The 20,842-nt window shown below is 34.9% G+C and overlaps 2 protein-coding genes and 1 long non-coding RNA gene across 5 annotated transcripts; 2 read left to right on the top strand and 1 right to left on the bottom strand.

The window, feature by feature from the left end:
• Nucleotides 1–2,743: 2,743 nt before the first annotated feature.
• LOC109180750 lies at nt 2,744–7,811 on the top strand. The gene is made up of 7 exons (XM_019330460.1): nt 2,744–2,864; nt 3,714–3,842; nt 3,910–4,351; nt 4,447–5,372; nt 5,482–6,378; nt 6,620–6,697; nt 6,775–7,811. Exons 1-7 carry the CDS (start codon nt 2,744–2,746, stop codon nt 7,809–7,811), a joined length of 3,630 nt encoding a protein of 1,209 aa, XP_019186005.1.
• Nucleotides 7,812–8,868: 1,057 nt separating this feature from the next.
• Nucleotides 8,869–19,153, top strand: LOC109180802. Of its 3 annotated transcripts, XM_019330508.1 has the most exons (14): nt 8,872–9,404; nt 9,979–10,284; nt 11,622–11,801; nt 12,035–12,170; nt 12,909–13,243; nt 14,340–14,469; nt 15,259–15,387; nt 15,513–15,557; nt 16,633–16,712; nt 16,994–17,090; nt 17,178–17,267; nt 17,396–17,449; nt 17,972–18,037; nt 18,370–19,153. In XM_019330508.1, the coding sequence occupies exons 1-14, from the start codon at nt 9,037–9,039 to the stop codon at nt 18,523–18,525; spliced, it is 2,172 nt and encodes a 723-aa protein (XP_019186053.1). In that variant the 5' UTR covers nt 8,872–9,036; the 3' UTR covers nt 18,526–19,153. The 3 variants fall into 3 exon arrangements, with proteins under 3 accessions (XP_019186054.1, XP_019186055.1, XP_019186053.1); XM_019330509.1 differs by lacking the exons at nt 17,396–17,449; nt 17,972–18,037; nt 18,370–19,153 and having other exon boundaries at nt 8,869–9,404; nt 17,168–17,267; XM_019330510.1 differs by lacking the exons at nt 16,633–16,712; nt 16,994–17,090; nt 17,178–17,267; ... (1 more) ...; nt 17,972–18,037; nt 18,370–19,153 and adding an exon at nt 16,422–16,626 and having other exon boundaries at nt 8,869–9,404.
• LOC109180805 lies at nt 14,499–19,545 on the bottom strand. The gene is made up of 2 exons (XR_002054122.1): nt 19,392–19,545; nt 14,499–14,530 (listed from the first exon to the last, which is right to left on the bottom strand). It is a non-coding gene; the product is annotated as an uncharacterized LOC109180805 (long non-coding RNA).
• Nucleotides 19,546–20,842: the final 1,297 nt, after the last annotated feature.

Genomic DNA, 20,842 nt, shown 5'->3' with positions numbered 1-20,842 from the left:
TCTAATGATTTAGGGAATAAAAACGAGCTGTTCTCATATTACACAGGTTGCACCATTGATTTCATGCAAAGCGACAGATAGTTAATAAATTACAGAGGTTAGATAAGCATATTGTAAACTAATAATGGAAATTCCCATCAAGATTGTGAAATCTGGACAACAAGGTTAGCCCGTTAACTCTGTACACCATACCGCCTTCATTCGTGGTCTTTGGCAATACTGAAATTCAATACTGAACTTTTTTCCTCTGCAAAAGGTTTAATAGTACACTTAGAGGAAAACGGGAACTCTGAAGTCTAATGGCATCAGAATTTCATATCATCATGTGCCATTTACTTGAAAACAAATGTTAGATTCTGAGTAAATTAATTAAAATAGAATTGAAGTCTATTCAAAAACAGAAAATAATAAGAAAAATAAACATTGATTCATGAAATGGCTCCATTTTCCCGCTCAAAGCGAAAATTATAACACTAAAGAAATAGAATGAAAACTACGAGATACACAGTAATTGTTTTCCTCTAATGATTTAGGGAATAAAAAAGAGTTGTTCTCATATTACACAGGTTGCACCCTTGATTTGATGCAAAGCGACAGATAGTTAATAAATTACAGAGGTTAGATAAGCATATTGTAAACTACTAATCGAAATTACCATCAAGATTGTGAAATCTGGACAACAAGGTTAGCCCGTTAAGTCTGTACACCATAACGCCTTCATTCATGGTCTTTGGCAGTACTGAAATTCAATACTGAACTTTTTTCCTCTCCAAAAGGTTTAATAGTACACTTACAGGAAAACGGGAACTCTGAAATCTAATGGCATCAGAATTTCATATCATCATGTGCCATTTACTTGAAAAGAAATGTTAGATTCTGAGTAAATTAACAGCTAACAGAATTGAAGTCTATTCAAAAACAGAAAATAATGAGAAAAATAAACATTCATTCAAAAAGACAATTGGATCTGAAATTGTATAACAAAATACACATATATTAATTAGGTGATTATTGGAATCAAAACTGTTTTCAAGGAAATGGCAGGATTAATGCTGGGAATATATTCTATCTTTTCAATATGTGTCTTTTCTGCTTCCCAATAGAAATAATCATTAATAAAGGAACAGCAAAATTCTAGGGAATTTCATTTTTCTTTACTGTTTTACACTCACATACAATCAGATATTCACATTTAAATGCATAGTACACCATTCATTTTAAACTAAACTCACTACTGTCAGAAAAACAGTTACCAAACGTTAAGCAGTTCAAATCCATGAGGAAGTTAACTAAATCAACTGTCATCGGCTCCAAAAGGAAGGATACAATATCAAATAAAGGTACGCTACTGATGAACACACATCAAAACTTCTATTACTGTCACAATTTCTGAATCAACAAAAGATTTTATTCTCCTAATCATATTGAAATTTTTTTATCATGCAATTACAAATCTGTCGAACAAGGATAACCATATATTAGGGGTAAGTTAAAAAGAATTCTTTATCATCAATTATAGGAAAGCTACACATTACAGACTGCAAATTATAAACAATCAAGTGCAGAGTTTAGACAAATTCACCTAGGTTAAAACCCTACCTATACAGACATACAGTTTAGCATACATAATTCGAATTGAAAATCGATTTACATCTACATTTTTTGGGCAAAAATAGTAAAGATTAATTAAGTTTGAGTACGAAAAATACTTACCTTCATTCGATTGTTTAGCTCCATGAAAAAAAACCCTACTGCGATGCACGACGCAGTCGTAAATTAGTCCGACTGCGTACATCCATGGCTATGTAATCCAGATCGAGGGTTTCTCTAGGTTGCATCCGTAGAAACAACCAAGCATAGCAGTAGATCTAGGGTTTCGCCCAGTTCCATCTCTCACTCGAACCCAATCACAATATAGGCTGCGATCTAATCAAGAAGAACTTTCGTTTAAAAGGCCGATTTCAATTTCAGACGCCATTAACGTCTAAAATTGAAAGAGATTAGATCGATAGATAGAGAGAGATAGCGAGAGATAGACAGAGTGATGACATCGTAGAGAGAAGACAATGCGTAGACAGTGGGAGCGATGATCGGATGGTGTCCAGAAGTGAGACTTCTGGACACTTCGATCCTTTTTTTTTTTTTTGGTTATATATATATATATATATATATATATATATATATATATATATATATATATATATATATATATATATATATATATATATATATATATGGTTAAATTCTATATATTATTTTAATATGCTTATTATGTACATATGCTTCTTTATATAGTACGATATTCATTTTTGTTAAATCAATCTTATGTATTGTGTTTATTGTATTTAAAAGGTAGTATTTAATTGTAATTTTTGTTAAATAATAATTTATGTTAAATCAATATTGTTAAATAAACATATATATTTTCATTTTTCAACTAAAATAGTTTATAAATAATATATTTTATATAATCATTGTATTAACTATATTTACATCAATAATTATATTACTACTTATTTATTTTTTTCGTTATAAGATATTTATTGTTTTAATGTCAGAAAATGATGGTACAGAAATTGGAACATTCAACACACCGAAACGAATTGCGATTGGTGGTAATTACTTTCTTTCTTATTGCAATGTCGGTGCTATGGTATAGTACATTTAATTTAAAGTTTTTATATTATCTTCGTATATTAATGTTAGCATTTTGGAATTTTTTTGTTTAGAGTGTTCAATTGCAATGGAATTGTCAAGTGGTGGATCTCAGCATACATGTGTCAATGCAACACCTCAAAATAAGAGCCGTCTTACTGGGACACAGTGTGGAGGTCTTTCAAGACAATCTTTCAACGTATACAATGGTATGAGACGTTATATATCTATACAAGTTTGATTATTTTTTCAATTTTATTGATATGTTTTATTGTTAAATATGTTTAATATGCTTATAGTAGAGGATATCCTTATTTATATAGGACGATTTTTAGATTTGTCATGAAAACAAAACGTTTTGTGTTTAGAGTATTTGAATTAGGGCTGTTACATATATAACCCTTATATTTTGGCGGTAATTTAGTTTATTTAATGTAACACATGTAATCTGTATGCATTGCTTTATTAGTAATTCTTTAATTGATTGTCTTATTGGACAGAAAATGCAACATTCAACACACCGAATGTATCTTTTATTGATGGTTAGTGCTTTCATTTTAAATGCAATGTCGGTAGTATGGTATAGTACGTTTTATTTTAATTATTTATATTATATATATTAATATGTGATTTTTGTAATTTTGATGTTTAGAGTGTTCTGTTGCAATACAACCGGCAAGTGATAGATCTCAACTTACATGTGTTAATTCAACATCTCAAACTAAAAAGTGTTTTGCCAGCGGACAAATTAGAGGTCTTTCTAAACAATTTTCTACAATAAATTATATATCTTTAAGCATTTAATATACTATATTTTGAATTTTTATTTGAGATTTAAAACAATTTTTTTTTATAGTTTTACAAAATATTACTCAATCAATGACATCCCAATCTAACTTGCTCGAAAGTACCCCTATGGTGTCCAATGAAAGTCGAGGGACTTTGCATACTCTAACAAATGGTAAAGTTTCTAGATGAGTTTAATTCTTTTTAAAAAGTCAATTATTATAAATTGCTTTATTGTTTTATGAAATTTAACATTTATTTTCATCTTATAGTTCAAACAACAAGATCGTGCGTTGTTGATTACAATACCTCCTCACCAAAGGTTTCAATGCAATGTGGTTTGATGTCAGCATTTAATAGTGTTGTCCATGATACACCATCAAACTCTACAAATGGAGATGGTGAGTATAGATACGATTAAAAACCTTTATTATCTAAACATAGTAATAACATTTGTTTTTTTGGTAGATTATTACAGTGATCTTGGTGATCAAACGTACTCGTGCGATCACTGTGGAGCTATGTTTTGGTTAGAGGAGCGAGTTAATAAATCTAGCGGTGTTCGAAATCTGAAATATTCTCTATGCTGCAGTCATGGCAAGATAAAGTTGTCGCATCCGAATATTCCACCTATGGCAATCAGGCAGTTTTTCTTTAACCAGGATCAAAAGAGTACCCATTTCTTGAAGAACATTCGGTCCTTCAACAATATGTTTTGCTTTACTTCCATGGGTGGAAAAATTGACAGGACTGTCAACAATGGTAGTGCACCGCCGACTTTCAGGTTACATGGTCAAAACTTCCACTTAATGGGTAGTTTACTACCACAATCTGGTGAAAGACCAAAGTTTGCTCAATTATATATTTATGATACTCAAAATGAGATACAAAATCGTCTAACTGTACTTGGGTAAGTTATGTACGCTTATTTAATTCAAAGAAACGAACATTATTTTTTATATAAAATAGATTATGAAATTGTATGTGTTTCTTTCTTTCAAACAGGGCAGATGAGTCAACAAATACGATGCATTGTGAAATTGTGAAAGACATCAAGGATGCACTGGATGAAAATAATGTTTTGGTCAAGAGTTTTAGGATGGCCAAGACAGAGATGGAAAGTAATCGTAGAGCTGATATTAAAATCAAACTTATTGGTAAAAGGAGCAAGGATGCAAGGACATATAACTTGCCACAGGTTGGGGAGGTGGCGGCATTGATTGTTGGTGATTTAGATCCAAACATGGGAGAAAGAGATATATTGGTGGAGTCTAAAGCTGGTCATTTTCAAAGAATAACTGAATTAAATCCAGCATATCTCCTACTGCAGTACCCACTTCTATTTCCTTATGGTGAAGACGGATACAGAGACGATATACAATTTAATAATGTTGAAGGCCGGAGTTCAAATGCACGGAGTAAACTTAGCCCAAGAGAGTATTTTTCATTCCGTTTGCAAGATAGGTTCAATGAAATGTCAACATTGCTATATGCTAGACGATTGTTTCAACAATATTTGGTTGATGCTTATACCATGATAGAATCAGGACGCTTGGTTTATATTAGGTCTCATCAAAAGTCACTTCGGTGTGAATCATACAAATGTTTAACAGATGCGTTAACACGTGGTGAGGTAGATCCTACTTCGCAAGGAAAGCGCATTATTTTGCCATCGAGTTTTACAGGAGGTGCAAGATATATGGTGCAAAGTTACCAAGATGCAATGGCGATTTGTAGATGGATCGGGTATCCAAGTCTATTTATTACATTCACATGTAATCCTAAGTGGCCTGAGATCGAAAGATTTTTACAATCAAGGAATCTCAAAGCTGAAGATAGGCCAGATATAGTATGCCGTGTGTTTAAAATGAAATTAAATGCACTCATAAAAGACATTAAGAAGGAGAAGATTTTTGGACTTGTGGATGCAGGTAATTTATTTGATTTTATAAATATTACCGAATATATTTCATTTTTACGTATACTTAAAATAATTGACAATTTTTTGGGGGTCTAATTTCACAATCTACGTATTTGCAGTAATTTACACCATTGAATTTCAAAAAAGGGGATTGCCACATGCTCACATTTTGATTTTCTTGAGCAAGAGTAACTCTTACCCTAATCCTAAAGATATTGACATGATCATATCTGCTGAAATTCCAAGTCAATTGTGCGACCCTGAGTATTATAAAGCTGTAGAAGAATTTATGATTCACGGTCCATGTGGTGCAGCGAGGAAGAACTCACCTTGCATGATAAATGGTATTTGCTCTAAATTCTTCCCCAAAAAATTTGTTGAAAACTCAACAGTGGATTTCGATGGATATCCAATCTATCGGCGTCGAGATAATGGTCGTACAATACGGAAGAATGGGATTGACCTTGATAGTAGATATGTTGTGCCACACAATAGACATTTGCTTATGAAGTACAAGGCTCATATTAATGTGGAGTGGTGCAACCAATCTAGATCAATAAAGTACTTATTCAAGTACGTCAACAAAGGGAATGATAGGGTTACAGCTGAATTCTACAACAGTGGGGTGGAAGAATCTACTGGGAAAATTGTAGATGAAATCAAGATGTACTATGACTGTAGATATATCTCACCCCCTGAGGCTGCGTGGCGGATTTTTGGGTTTGACATACAATTTAGGAACCCATCTGTTGAGCGATTGAGTTTCCATCTTCCAAATGAGCAATCAATAATATTTCATGACGACGATTTGGTCGATGATGTGGTAAATCGACCAACAGTAGCTCAAAGCATGTTTACTGCCTGGTTTGAGGCTAATAAAAAGTATGCAGCAGGGAGGCAGTTGACTTATTCAGAAATGCCAACCAAATTTGTTTGGAAGAATGATAAAAGAGAATGGCAGCCTAGGCAAAGAAATTGGGCAATTGGGCGAATCTTTTATGTGCCACCAAATACTGGTGAGATCTTTTATCTTAGGTGTTTACTTAATATAGTTCGTGGACCGACTTCATTTGATGAGATTAAAAAGGTCGATGGTGTTCAATACATCATTTAGAGATGCGTGTTATCCCCGCGGATTAATCGAAGATGATAAAGAGTATATTGATGCAATAACTGAGGCAGCAACGTGGTCTTTAGCAAGTTCACTACGAAAGTTGTTTGTTACCCTTTTAACATCCAGTTCGATGTCCAAACCAGAAAATGTTTGGGAGATGGTTTGGCAATACTTATCAGATGATGCTGAATATGTTTATAGAAGGAACCTCTCAATCTCAGGTATAATTTATTTTAATATTATTATTAAAATCTGTGTTTAAAATCATTACATCTTACATTTGTTTTTTATTTTGTAGATTTAAATATGAATGAATCTCAAAAAAAGAATTTTGCGCTGCTTGAAATGGAGAAATTGTTGAATGCTTGGAACAAATCTCTATCAGATTACCCACCTATGCCAATGCCAGATGGAAACAATGATTGGTTTTGTGGTAACAGGTTGTTGTTAGAGGAAATGTCATATGATAGGGAAGCTCTAATGCATCAACATAATTCGTTGCATCCGAAACTAACTGATGAACAGCTACTCATATACAATAAGGTGATGGGAGATGTGGAAACTGAGAAAGGTGGAATGTATTTCGTATATGGTTACGGTGGAACAGGAAAAACATTTTTGTGGAAGACAATTTCAGCAGGTTTACGATCCAGAGGCGAGGTCGTTCTAAACGTAGCATCAAGCGGTATAGCTTCGTTGCTGCTACCTGGAGGTAGGACTGCACACTCCAGGTTTGCTATACCGCTTGGTGTTAATGAAGATTCCACTTGCAACATCAAGCAAGGCAGTCCACTTGCTGAATTGATAATCAAATCCAAATTAATAATTTGGGATGAAGCTCCGATGATGCACAAACATTGCTTTGAAGCATTGGATCGCACAATGAGAGATTTAATGCGTTTCAAGAATTCAAGGAGCTCAACAATGACATTTGGAGGGAAAACAGTGGTGTTGGGTGGAGACTTTAGACAAATTCTACCCGTTATTCCGAAAGGTACTAGACAAGATATAATACAAGTCAGCATTAATTCATCTTACTTGTGGAATAATTGTGAAGTTCTTCGTCTAACGAAGAATTTAAGATTGCGAGGTGTTACTAATGAAGATGATGTTGAGAAGTTAGATAGTTTTGCCAAGTGGATTGCGGATTTAGGTGATGGTAATCTTGGTGAAGACAACGAGGTTGATTGCAATATAATAATGCCTTCTTCAATTGTATTAGAAAATGAGGTTGATCCTATCAAACAAATTGTTGAAAGCACATACCCTCAATACCGTTCTGGCAACTTGGATGAAAGACAATTAGAGAAGAGAGCTATATTAGCTCAACATTAGATGTTGATGAGGTCAATGAATACATGAATGATATTAATCAAGCTGCATCAAGGACATATTTGAGTTGTGATTCTGTTTGCAAGGCTGAGGCAAACTTTGATATGCAATCTCAGGTACACACAACAGAATTTTTAAATAGCTTGAGGTGCTCAGGTGTACCAAACCACTCTTTAACGCTGAAAATTGGAACTCCAGTTATGTTGTTGAGAAATATAGATCACTCGATGGGGTTGTGCAATGGTACAAGGTTAATAGTAACACAATTGGGAAATCATGTTATTGAGGGGAAAATCATAGCTGGCAATAACGCAGGTACAAAGGTTTTGATACCAAGGCTATCTTTGACTCCTTCAGACCTAAGACTTCCATTCAAGTTTCAAAGAAAGCAGTTCCCACTTATGTTATCATATGCAATGACAATCAACAAAAGTCAAGGTCAAACACTTTCACATGTGGGTTTGTTATTGAAAAAACCTGTTTTCAATCATGGCCAATTATATGTTGCAGTCTCTCGGGTCAGTAATCCGGATGGTCTTAAGGTCTTAATTTGTGGGGAATCTAGAGGTCTTCTAAACAAGACTCAAAATGTAGTTTATAAAGAAATCTTTAATAATTTGTAATTGTTTTATTTATGTAATAATAAAATATTATATTTTGTGTATTTGTGACGTCTATAACCTTATTGACCATATATCATGAATATAAAACAATTTTTAATATATTTCACCATAATAACATGGCCGTGTATCACACGGGTGTAACTACTAGTTAAGTGTTAATAATAATAGTAAGAATATTAACGTAAGAATTATAACATAGAATAAATTATAATAATTAATAACTATAGTCTAGGATTAAATTTGGAATTGTCAGGAAAGATAAGCGATCTCGGGTGAAATTAACTCTTAAATAATTATATATCAATTTAAATATTCTTAATATATTACAACAATTTCATTCCGTGCATTGTACGGGTGAAAATACTAGTCGATAAAAAAGGTGAAATTACTAGGGGTGTAGTTGTGTAGAACTATTTGGTGGGAAGTGGGAAGATAGGAAATTGGAGATGAAGGGGTAATAAGTGAAGCTTGTGACCGAGCAGGCTACAGGTGGGCATACTATATCCAAACAACACTCTGTCACTGGCTCACTGCTCGCTCCGCCGCTGATAAAACACCACCATCATCCCGCCTCCACCAAGAAGATACCTTAGTCGTCCCCGATCATGATGTCTTTGCGAATCTTCATGAACATTACTCCTTTATCGTCTTCGTCTCACTCGGCTACTAGGATCCCTAGTAATAAGACTCCTCACATCACTGGATATGCTCCCATTATGCAGGAAGCATCGGTTGGGTCTGTGGATTCTCAGTCCCAGTTGAAGCAGCAGATGGACAAGCGCCCTCCCGGTACGGGGAAGCCCGGCGGTGCTTGGGATTCCGCCCTGGGCAATGACGGCTCCGGAGGAGTTTCCGGAGTTCAAGTGCCCCGGCAGAGGCATATCACCGCTTCTAAGTCACAGCTTTTAGATGCCATCCTCTCCTCCTTGTTCGATTCAGAGGACGAGTCTAAGCAATTTCGCGATTTATGCTCGTAAGTCCCTCCCATTCCCCAATTGTTGGTTCATATTGCATTGTGAATTCTAGTTCAAAAATTATATGCCTGCTAACACATTTTTTAGGTAAAAATTTATGTACTGTAAATAAATTGAAGGCATAACATGATAATTACATACACTTGTTAACTGTAAGAACAGAATATAGTAATATACACATAATATATTGGTTAGCATGTTATGTGTTATTTGCAATTAACTGTATATGTTTATGTGTTTGTAATTAGCATGTGCTATGCCTTCAATTTATTTACCGCTACAAAAATGATTAGCTATAGGTACAAAATGTATAACAGCAAGCATGTATTTTATTTTTAGCATGTATCTTATTTTTGGATCAGGGTTCACAGTGCAAGGTAGACCCTGGTCTGGTATAATTTGCCATTTTGCCCCCATTCACTCATTCATTGTTGTTCTTTGCTAATCAACAATCATTTACATTTTGTTGCATAAAAGTTGCCAAAGTTTGTATTGAGCATTTTCATGGAGTAAAGTGTTTTCTTCTTTGAAAAATGTGTTTTGAAGTGGAAAGATGTGCTTGTGTAATTGCAGATGCTTGGACTTGATTCTTCATGCTGAACATAAAAGCATTCTAGAGGAAATGCGAGATGATTATGATCTTGCTCATGCTAAGACGAGAAGGGGGAACAGTTTTGAGGGAACGTCTAGTTTAGATGATAGTATTGGTCCCAATGGGAGAGAATCAGATGCTGTCATGAGTAATTCTCAGAAGATTGATAAATATGATGGAGCCACAGGATTATCAGAGCTATTAATATCCTCCAGTCAAGATATCCTAGGGTTTCCCTCCATTTCATTTCTTGAATATATTAACAAAATTCATGTGGGTGGATCCAGGTTTGTTTCAACCTTTTGAATTTTAATACTATACTCTGAAAGGTTGACTGAAAACTCCTATAATCTCTTTATGGTATCAGTGGTTCCCTTTAGCACAACATATTATATTTAGAGGAATAAAAATAATTCTATTAAGGACGAAAAAAATTAATTTATTAGAAACACGCATCTATTAGATAGATTTGGAACAAATTATCTTGAGGATGGTATTGCTACAGGAGAATGCAAATTGCTTTCTCAATTGGCAACATAGTGTTTTCCTAATAATAACTTCCTAGAATAGAGTTATTAATTACAAGTTCTTTGTGTATGTATTTGGTGTAAGTTCCACGAGAATCATATATTTACCAGGTAATTCTTATATTCTCCTATAGTCCTATCTATGAGATTCTGTACATTATCATGTGCACTACTGTTTTTCACCTTTGTATTTGTGTTGATGTTAAAACTTTGATCAATTTAACTATTTGTTTTAATTTTAGCTCTTTCTGTTGAATGCTTTGAGTAAGCGATAAACTCATTAAGATTGTGATGAAATTTGAACATTTTAAAGTCATTTATCCACAAGCTTATTTTATTTTATTTTTAATTGAAAAAAGATTTGTCATTTATCCACCAGCTTATTTTTATTTTATTTTTATTATTTTTTTTTATTGAAAAGAGATAAATCATTTTGTACTCCATGCGATTTTTAAAACTATTCAGACTTATTCAATAGACTTTCCAATTAATTAGATCTTCAAGTTGGAAACAGAAACATGTAATGCAGAAAGGTGATGTAATGGAGAAGTACAATTTTAACCTGGAGGGTGTGATTGAGTGGTAGAGACTCGCCATCCTTAACCAAAGGTCAAGGGTTCGATCCTAGCTTGGCTTTGGGTATGGAGCAGCCTTAAATCTCTAGGCCAGCTGTCCCACCCAAAAGAGTTGCCTACAATTCAGCGAGGGGATTAGTCATTGTGTTCGACGGTGGAAACCTTGGGTACACCCAAAAAAAATAAAAAATAGAGAAGTACACTTTTATTAGGGCACATGTCCTAACACTAGTCTTCTCAAAAGTGTACATGTGTCAGTTTGATACTATAGTAGTGGAAAAGAAGAACAAATTTAAGAAATGGTAATCTTATCATGCTTCTATTTGATTGTGATGTAAAAATTCTCAGTATAGTTTCTGCCCCACTTTTTTCCCATTTGATCATTTGCAGTATCAACATTTATTTCTTCTCATACTTTATATGCTTTGTTATTCTGTTTGTAACTTTGTTTTTGCCTGACTGCCTATTAAATATTCTGATTTATTTTTAACACTTGACTAAACATGTAAAATTTCCTTGTAGAGTTGACGTTCCCTCAAGTTTCCAGCGTTCTTTCATCCGGCTGCTTTCAGATGCAGGATTTGAGGAATTGTCTCCAAGAGATTTGATGCTATCATATGCTCTTAATACTGATTACCTTCTTACTTTGCCGATAAGTGTTGACTGGAAGAGAGCATCAGAGTCCAGTACCATAATATTTAGGTGCATATGAGTATTTTCTGCTTCAGGTGAATTTGTAGATTTATAAAGCAGCAGTTTATCCCTCTTTCTGCCTTCCTCAGTTAGTTGGCTCTTTGAAGGTCTTGATCCTTGTTTTAAATCTCAATCTTCTTTGAGAACATCAATCTAATGCATGCGCATTAGACTCAAATTTTAGTTTCTTTATGTATAAAACTTTCAGAGGTAGTTTTATTTTAATATGCTTTTGCATGCAGGCGTGGCTATACAACTGAAAGGCAAAAGGGTATTCTCGCTGTAGAAAAATTGGAATATTTGCAGTCAAAGTTGTTACAGGGACTCTTTTTTATAATAGTCAAACCTCTGAGGAAAACCAGCATTTGGTTGACTGAGGTAATTAACAATATGTAAATTTCTTTGATCCATTCCTTCTCTATGTTCATTCAAATCCTCCATCCTTCTATTCCAACTTACCAAACAGATCCTAAGGTAAAAAAGGAAACCTTGAATTTCCGGTCCTGAGATGCTCTTCTAAAGTTGAGAATCCAAACAGTTTGTCCACTTCATATCTGATACATGGTTGGACTGAGGCATCTCTAGGGCATAGAACATTTGATACAAATCCTCCAAAATACATGGAAAACTTTCTAAAAAGTAAAAACTGCTTGTTCCCATTTAGTATATGTATCCATATCCAAATGTGTACTTAGTTCAAGAAATATGCCTATAAACCCAACTACTCTGAAAGCCTCACTCTATAAAGTTCATCTCGCACAATTTCAGCATAGTATTTTTTTTCTTTGAAGGAATGAAGGAGAAATGATTGCTGTAAATTCTAAGGACTGGATCAAATGGATAGTCTTCTATTTCTTACACTAGATACTTTCAGATTGTTCCCATTGTAAAATCCATATGAAGCAATCAATGATTTTGTGCAAAATAGAGGATTTAGTGACTGAACTTTATTGATAAGAAAGAATAGGTCACATAATTTTATTTTATTTTTCTCATCTAGTGCCAAATTAATGGATTGAATGTAAAAATACTTTTTTTTTTTTCCTTCTAAATTTTGCATTTCATGAATGTCATGATTGTTGATTTTAACACATCTAGTTCTATTTCTCTGGTTAGGTTTTAAAAAGAAATAGTCCAGCAGAAGATGCTCAAAATTGGGCAGAAAAATTTAAGATTTGGCTGGAGGAGCTGCCCTATTTCCAGCAAACATATTCTTATGACAAACATACATCTAGTGAGGCAGAGGGTCTTGACCATTTATTAGAGAGTGACCTTCCCATTTGGAAAGCAGCGCAGAGGGCAGCAACTCATTATGAAGAAATTCTGTCAGCTGCTGGGCCTCGTGATAGGCTTCTTAGAAAGTTTCTTACTTCGATTGGACTTTTACCTTCTACCCCACAGCAGGAATTTGAGCTTTATGTTGATAATACAGAGTCTGAACCTCATTTAAGGTTGGTCCTCTTGAATGCTCCCTCTGTGATACATTACAGATCTTGCTGCCTAACTAGTTCACACTACCTAAAGATCATATTAGTTATATTGTTTCCTTTACTAGTTTAGTTATATTGTTTCCTTTACTAGTTTAGTTATATTTCCTTCATATTTAGTTTAGCAGTTTTAGAATATTATTTCCTTATATCTTTGGTTGTAACTCCTATATATATGGGAGAATATTAATTTGTCAAGTTAAGTTGGAAATTGAATAAAATCAAAAGGAAGTTTCTTCCTCCAACTTCTCCTCTCTTATTCTATATCCAGCCACCATAGGTAGACCACCTGCTTCCTCCGTTAACCATAGACCTGTGACGCGTAGTCTATCTACTGAAACATATCACTCTGTGTATGTTTATTTGTAATATATGGATGACATTTAGCAAAAGTGTCACTTTCACATAAAAAATGAAATTCAAAGAACATAGTAAATGGAAATAATAAACCAGCGCGTTTTAGTGCATGTGATACTTCCCCTCAATCAGAGTAAGAACTTTCCAAAATTCCAATTACAATTTCAAGTTTAAATCCTTAAATTACTTTAGTTAATAGGTAAATTGAGCCACATTTGCAAATTGCAAGTACCAAAACAAGTTGTCTATAGCCTGATCAATGCTTTCTAATCAGGGTCATACTTGTGTTGATTTTAAACCTTAAATTCTCTTTAAATAGAAATGAAAAAAAAAAAAAAAAGTTACCCAACTTTTTGGATCTTAGAAATCTAGAAATATGACTGGCTTTATGTATTGTAGTCTGAATGTTCATACATATATGTACTTTTGTTTGCTTGGACTAATTTACATGCCTTAGAAACATTATTGTAAAAGCTTTAAATAAACTTGGTGCTTTGATGTGTATAATCCTGTACAAGTATGGATGTATTGAGGAGCTAGCTAGTTGTTTCAGTAAATTCTTAATGTTGACCCAAGTTAAAATATGAATTCCATAATTCTCTCATCTTTATGATTATCAGTTGTTCCCTTTTGTACTTTTTAAAAATATTTCATCTCAAATATTTTATAACTAACTAGTTTATTGGAAGGAATTCCCGTATAGACCTGTTTTCTTACCAAGGATATCACTTGGTGATATTTGGGCACCTGCTTCAACCCGATCATGTGGAAATGATTTCTGGAAAATGTTTAGAACTGCCGTATCCATTCTTCTTTCACAATCAACTCTTCAGGTAAGTCCAGACACAAGTATTCTTTTTCATTGTGGGTGTTACTGTCTTCACTCTCCTGTAACTGTCATAAATAATGTAAAACTGGCAACTTCATACCAAAATTCATTGATAAGTCTATCATCCGTGGAAATTATAGTGCTTCCTATGCTACTGCTTATACAGCATATCTAAATAGAATTATGATATATTTCAGTGCAACTAAGATATAGCATTGGCAAACTGAAAATCCCTGAAAATATCCAACTATCTGCACATTACTTATCTATTGCAGTAACCAAATAACCATTTTGTGTGTGTGTGTGTGGGGTGGGGTGGGGGGGGGGGGAGGGGAGAGAGAGAGAGAGAGAGAGAGAGTTAGGGTATAAAACAATAACAATTGTATGTTACTCCTATGAAGTACCTTTAGGTTAAATTTATGCAATACTATATGATAACGATTGGTGAATAGTGAATACAAACAATATAATATAGCAATCTAGATAGGCACCAAAAAAACTTAAATGTAAACACGAGGATAGAAAACACTGCATTTTTAGAGGGGTCCCAACCTCTAAAGGCCTAGTCCACTACACAAGGGCTGCTCCTCTAGGATTTCAATGATCCACTATCTTTGCCCTTCATTAAATGGTGGTGTAGGCAAACACCATCTATAACATACACAAATACTTCATTGCTACCTGTCTAGGCACATAAATCTGTTGGATAATACAGTCCTTTGAATTTCCATTAGTTTAGGCAGCGTAATCATATTTATATTCAACGTTTTATGTGAAAATGTTGTTCCAATAGGAGCCAGCATTCGAAGAATTAATTTTGCTATATACAAAGGAAATGTGCCAAGGAAATACAGGAGATGAAGTTGAGTTTCCTTCTTTGCAGTTGAAGTTCTATGAGACAATCCCTATTCCAGATTTACCGGTAAGTACTTGAACATTTAAATATTTCTTTCATATATTGTTTGCAACATTTGTATTATTTTGAAGTCTGCCTATGCATTCTGTCATCTCTGGTTTTCATATTAATTGGTATTGTACTATTTGTAGGTGGTTTTTCCTCACAAAAGGTTGTCTTTCCGCATCCTAGATTCGGTATGTTAAAAAGAAGTTGATGCTTTCCCTTCTTACCCTAATCTCCAGCTTCTCCCACAAACTTTTCCCTGTTTTAAGCACGGAACAGTACATTAATAACTTGTGCATTAGTTTTGTATAAGAGTTTTCCATGAATTTATATGGACTTGACCATATGAATTAATCCCATTAAGAGGTTATGAATAAAAAATCTCATGGCCTGAGATGAACATGATCAATCATTGAAACAAAACTGAATTTACATATGGAGGCAATTTGTGGGAGTTGGTACTTTTCGGCAGACCCTATCCATAATTATGGTCAAGTCAGCAGCAAGTTGGAAAGGTTTTTATCCTTGCAGCCTTGCAGTCCTAAATCCATTCTATCCTTTTGTGTTTAGTAAACTAATATAGTAAATGTTAAAGAGTTTCACATTGATAAAATAAGAGAGAATATATGGGTTTATAAGGTCATGGGTTAGACTACTAATAGGTTGGATTCAATCTTTTAGTGTAGTTTGGCCTATGTGCATTATAGTCCAATTGACCCAATTTTATATTATATTGCCCTGTTTGGTAAAAAATTGGCCTATAGGCCAATTTTGGCTTATTTGGCCACTATTAATTGTTTGATTTAGTTAAAATATCAATAAAAATGTTTGGTTAATAAGCTTTTTGCAACTCCAAAAGGCTAAAATTCAAAAAGCTACCCCAAGCAACTTTTTCAATTAGCTTTTTGAGAAAAGAAATTATACCAAACAGCTATCAGCTAATTTACCAAACACTTTTCTACAATCAGCTAATGTTATCAACTATTTATACCCTCTAATTAACAGAATCAGCTAACAGCAAACAGCTATCAGCTAACAGCCATTTTACCAAACAGGGCCATAACATTGTATCAGAGCCTGTTCGGTCCACCCTGTGGTATTGGTGGCGTCCAAGCTTTTGTTTCAGGCAGACCCAAGCCTGCATGTTCGGTTTAAAAGGCCCCAATTGAGTGACCCTGACCCAATCTTAGATTATAATAGTAAATATATTGCATTTGTAATATTATGTTTCTTTTCCTGATCAAATACTTTGAATTTCCTGTATAGGTACGCTTGGATATTGCCTCAATTTTGGGGCTTTTGGCTTACTTCATAAATTACAAATTTGAAGACATATTATCTTCTCCGTATGTATACAATGATATTCAACATAATTGCTTTTGAAGTTTCCCTTGGTATAGTCATAAATGTTTCCATCCAGTTTTCCAACTTGATCGCTATTGACCTTTTCCGGTGTTTCCTTACATCAAATTATGCATGTATACCTTCATAGTTCTATGTATGTGGATTGGTGATTGCCAACCATGTGGCGTCTTTACACGTTCTGTTGACTGGGGATGATATATTTCTTCCAATTGATGTGGGGATCTATTTTGCTTATTATAGTAATGTTTTAATCTGAACACAGATCTGCAATACTTCTAGATGTGATAGCACTCAGTGCACTTGTGATATATGTGACCCGTGTGGTTTTGGGTTACAAACAAACATGGGATAGATATCAAGTGAGTCCAGCACCTCTATTATCTAACTGGTTTGGGACTTAAGAGAACTTATCCTCATTTTACTAACTCCGTTTTAGTTTTATTTAGCTTCTGGTCAACAAGACACTTAATGAGAAAACTATAGCAAGTGGTTTTGGTTCAATTCACTTTCTTCTTGATGCCTCTGAACAACAGCAGGTGAGAAACTTTTTTAACTGGTGGTTTTCATCTGCTTTCTTAATAACTGATTCATCATATCACAGGAAATTGATTATAACTGAGTTTTGCACATGACTAGTTTCTTTTTCCTTTTTGGCTTTTTGCAGTACAAACAAGCCATTTTGGCATATGCAATCCTTCTCAAAACAGAAAATGACAAGGTTTTTCTTTATACTTTCGTTTACTTTCTGTGCATTGACCCTTTTTCTCTTTTATTTGTTTGAAAAGAAATATGCCTTGTGATGATTGGAGGTCTGGTGTAGTCTCTATTACTCAATAAATTCTGTAAAAAAGCAGGGAGGGAACCTTAGCCTGACCTCTAAATAACTGAAACGATGATAATGGGGCTGCTTCTCTTGGAGTATAGGGACTTTATCTGTTGCTACTACTCCATCCACATGTATCGTATTCATTTCATCAGTTGAAGGAGTACTAGATGTATAATGAATGTCCTAACGCTGTTTATTGGAGGTGTTTGAGTCTAGCATGAAGGCAATGTTTTAAATTTACCCCCTTCCGTTTTATTTCTCAATGATATTAAGCTCTAAGAACTAATGACAACGTAGTTGTATGCTTGTACCAAGAGTTCCTGAAAAGCTGATTACTAATCTCTATGATTTGTTCTTACATTCAATGATGCTTTGCATTACGTCTTTGAGCCTTTTAGTTTTATTTGACTGCAGGAGCCTTCTGCTAGAACCGTAGGAGTTGAGTGCAGCGGATTCATGTATAATGTATTCAAGGAAAAGGTAACATTGAAATGAAAATTTATCATGTAATCACAACTTAATTTTTGGGTGACAAGGGAAACCCTCAACTACTGTTCGAGGGTGTGCACTGGATAAATCCCGCCTTGTGATCTTTGCCGGCAAAAGACCACAAGAAGGTAAACCAGTCTATATTTTCCAATTCCCATAGTTGACCGGCTCAAACTAAGAAAGCCAATAGGCCGCTCCTGTTGTCCGTTGGGAGTCAAACTTATAAGTTGTAACCTTGTGGTTACTAAGTCAACAACCTTATCAACTTGGCTGGGGTTACCCCACCGCAACTTTATTTTGAGACTACCATTGGTTGTTTGCAGGTTGATTTGCCAATAGGCAAAGCTGTAAAAACATTGGTGAGGTTGGGTATGGTGGTTGTTGAAAATAGTGTGGATGGAGATGAAGTTTTGCGCGTTATCCCTTGCCTTGGAGCACATGAGATTCTCAAGCAACGTTGGAATTCCTTGGTTCGTTGATACTTCTGCTTATTGTTACCGAGTTACAGATTCTATGTGCATATGAATCTCCTTGTAAAGTGTCGAAGCACAAGTAAATTACAATGTACTGAGTATATGTATATAATTCGAAGTAATTAGCACTCCGGTATATACAATGAGAATATTTTATCAAATAATGTTGGAATGCCCTCGATTACGAGCATAAAGTCAGAAAAAACTACAGCCTCTGGACCGGCGATGAGAAATGCCCTCAATTACGACCATAAGGTCGGAAAAAATTACGGTCTCCGGACCAACGAAGAAAAATATCTTCGATTATGACGGTAAAGTTGGAAAAAATTGCAGTCCTTAGATTGGAAGAAGTGTCCTCGTTTACGATCAAGGAGTTCAGAAAGGATATCGGTCCCTAGATTGGGAAGGAAGTGATGTCCAATGAGGTGAAGCGCACCCTAGTTACAATTGGGTACATGCGCATTCTTTCATCCCGATCCACACAGGATATCGTTTACATGTCATGCGCATGCATCCGAATTGACACTGATGTCCAACGAGGTGAAGCGCACCCTAATTACAACTGCTAACGTTGCTGCTTGTTGATGAGAGAGAGTGAGAGAGAGAGAGCGCGAAGGCTAGAGGTCGTTGGATCCATTTGTTTCTGTCGTCGTTCCTTGCTAATTGAACTTGTCGAAACCACTCTTCTAACACAGGAAACCAATCAATATCATCATCAAGATTTCAGAGACACAAGTTTAGGCATTTTTCCAACACAAGATACCATCAAAACAACACATTTCATGGATTTTGCAACCAAAAGATACTTAGGAAAATACAAGAGATGGACAACATAAGAATGGAAAATAGCATTTTGGTGGACATGAGTTTACCTCAAGAGCTAGCAAATCCAAGCATAAATCTCTTAGGAGCTCAACCTAGCACCCCTTCATCTCCTTACTCATCTACAACCCGAACCCCACCATAAGAAGAAGAAAAGTCTTAAAGATTACAAACTAAGAAGAGAAAATGCATGTAAGAGGAGAATCTCACCACAATCTTCTTGTTGAGACACTAAAGGAAGAATCTTACTAAGGATGTAGATAAAATGAATACCAAAGTTGGAATAATGTATGTATGAAAATGGCGTGTGAATGAAGGGAGGGAAGAGAGAGAGAATGATCTTGGATAAGGTTAAATTTATATACTAGTATACATATACATATATATATATATATATATATATATATTTATTTATTTATTTATTTATTTATAAATCATAAAAGTTGGACTCTTGTAATAAAATACTCTAATAAACATTCTTGGTTTTGAAATTGGGCTTAGTTGAGAATGAATTTATATTGAAAAATAATTATACAAAATAATTTTTGGATTTAAATTTTTACGAGATGTCACACTCTACTCACTTTAAAAAGAGTTTCGTCATCGAAGCTAAAAATTATTTTTAAATGGGATTCAAAATCGGAAAGAGGAGTTTAAATCGGAATAATAATACCAAGAGGAATGAAATGCGGAGAAAGCATTCTAACACAATTCTAAGAGTTCAATCTTAGCCAAGTCCAAGTACCAAATCTACGCTCTAAACAAAAGAGTTAACACTCAATTTAAGATCTATTCTAAAGCTTAAATTCTTACCTTGCTCACCGCTTCGAGAGGTACCGCCAAGGGCATTAGCGTCCAACCTCGTCTCCTGACCAAGTAACTCCGAGGGTTCTTCAATTCCCAGTTTAGCTCCTATGTTTGCTAGTCTCCGGAGTCCACGATCCATCTTGAGGTCAAGTGAAGAAAATCTCAGCTCCATCACCCGCTGCAACTCTCTAATATGAAGTGCCACGGGGTCACCATCTTAGACGGTGTCTTTTGTCCTTTCCTTCTAACTTCCCTCCAGCTCCCATCTTCGTCATCATGGGCCTCTTCGTCGTCTTCTCTTTCGGGCTATTGTCTCCTTTCACCTTCTCCTTCATCACTCTCTGATCCCTCCTCTTCCTGATCTTCTTCTTGGGCTGCAGTTCTCAGCTTCTTGTGCGGGATGCGAAATCTATCAAGGAGTGTTCTCCTTTCATCCAAAAGTAACTGACTCAGTTCAGTAAGGGTAAGGTATTCATTGCCATTTACTTGATACAGATCGTAGAACTTCAAATTTGGGGCGTTGAAAACCATCCTCCCGAACTGCTTAGCTACCTCCCCAATCAAATGTACACCCTCTTGCAGGAAAATCCAACTCAACAGCATTCCATAAGACAGACTCTTGCGGTTAGCATTCTTAAAAAACTCCATATGACTTATCATATGGACATGTAAGTTGAGTCTGATCTTATGCTTA

This window comes from Ipomoea nil, unplaced genomic scaffold (genome assembly GCF_001879475.1).
Source record: "Ipomoea nil cultivar Tokyo-kokei standard unplaced genomic scaffold, Asagao_1.1 scaffold1034, whole genome shotgun sequence".
In the NCBI taxonomy this organism is placed as follows: domain Eukaryota; kingdom Viridiplantae; phylum Streptophyta; class Magnoliopsida; order Solanales; family Convolvulaceae; genus Ipomoea; species Ipomoea nil.
Note: the sequence above shows the minus strand (reverse complement) of the source record. Positions and strands in the feature narration are given on the sequence as shown.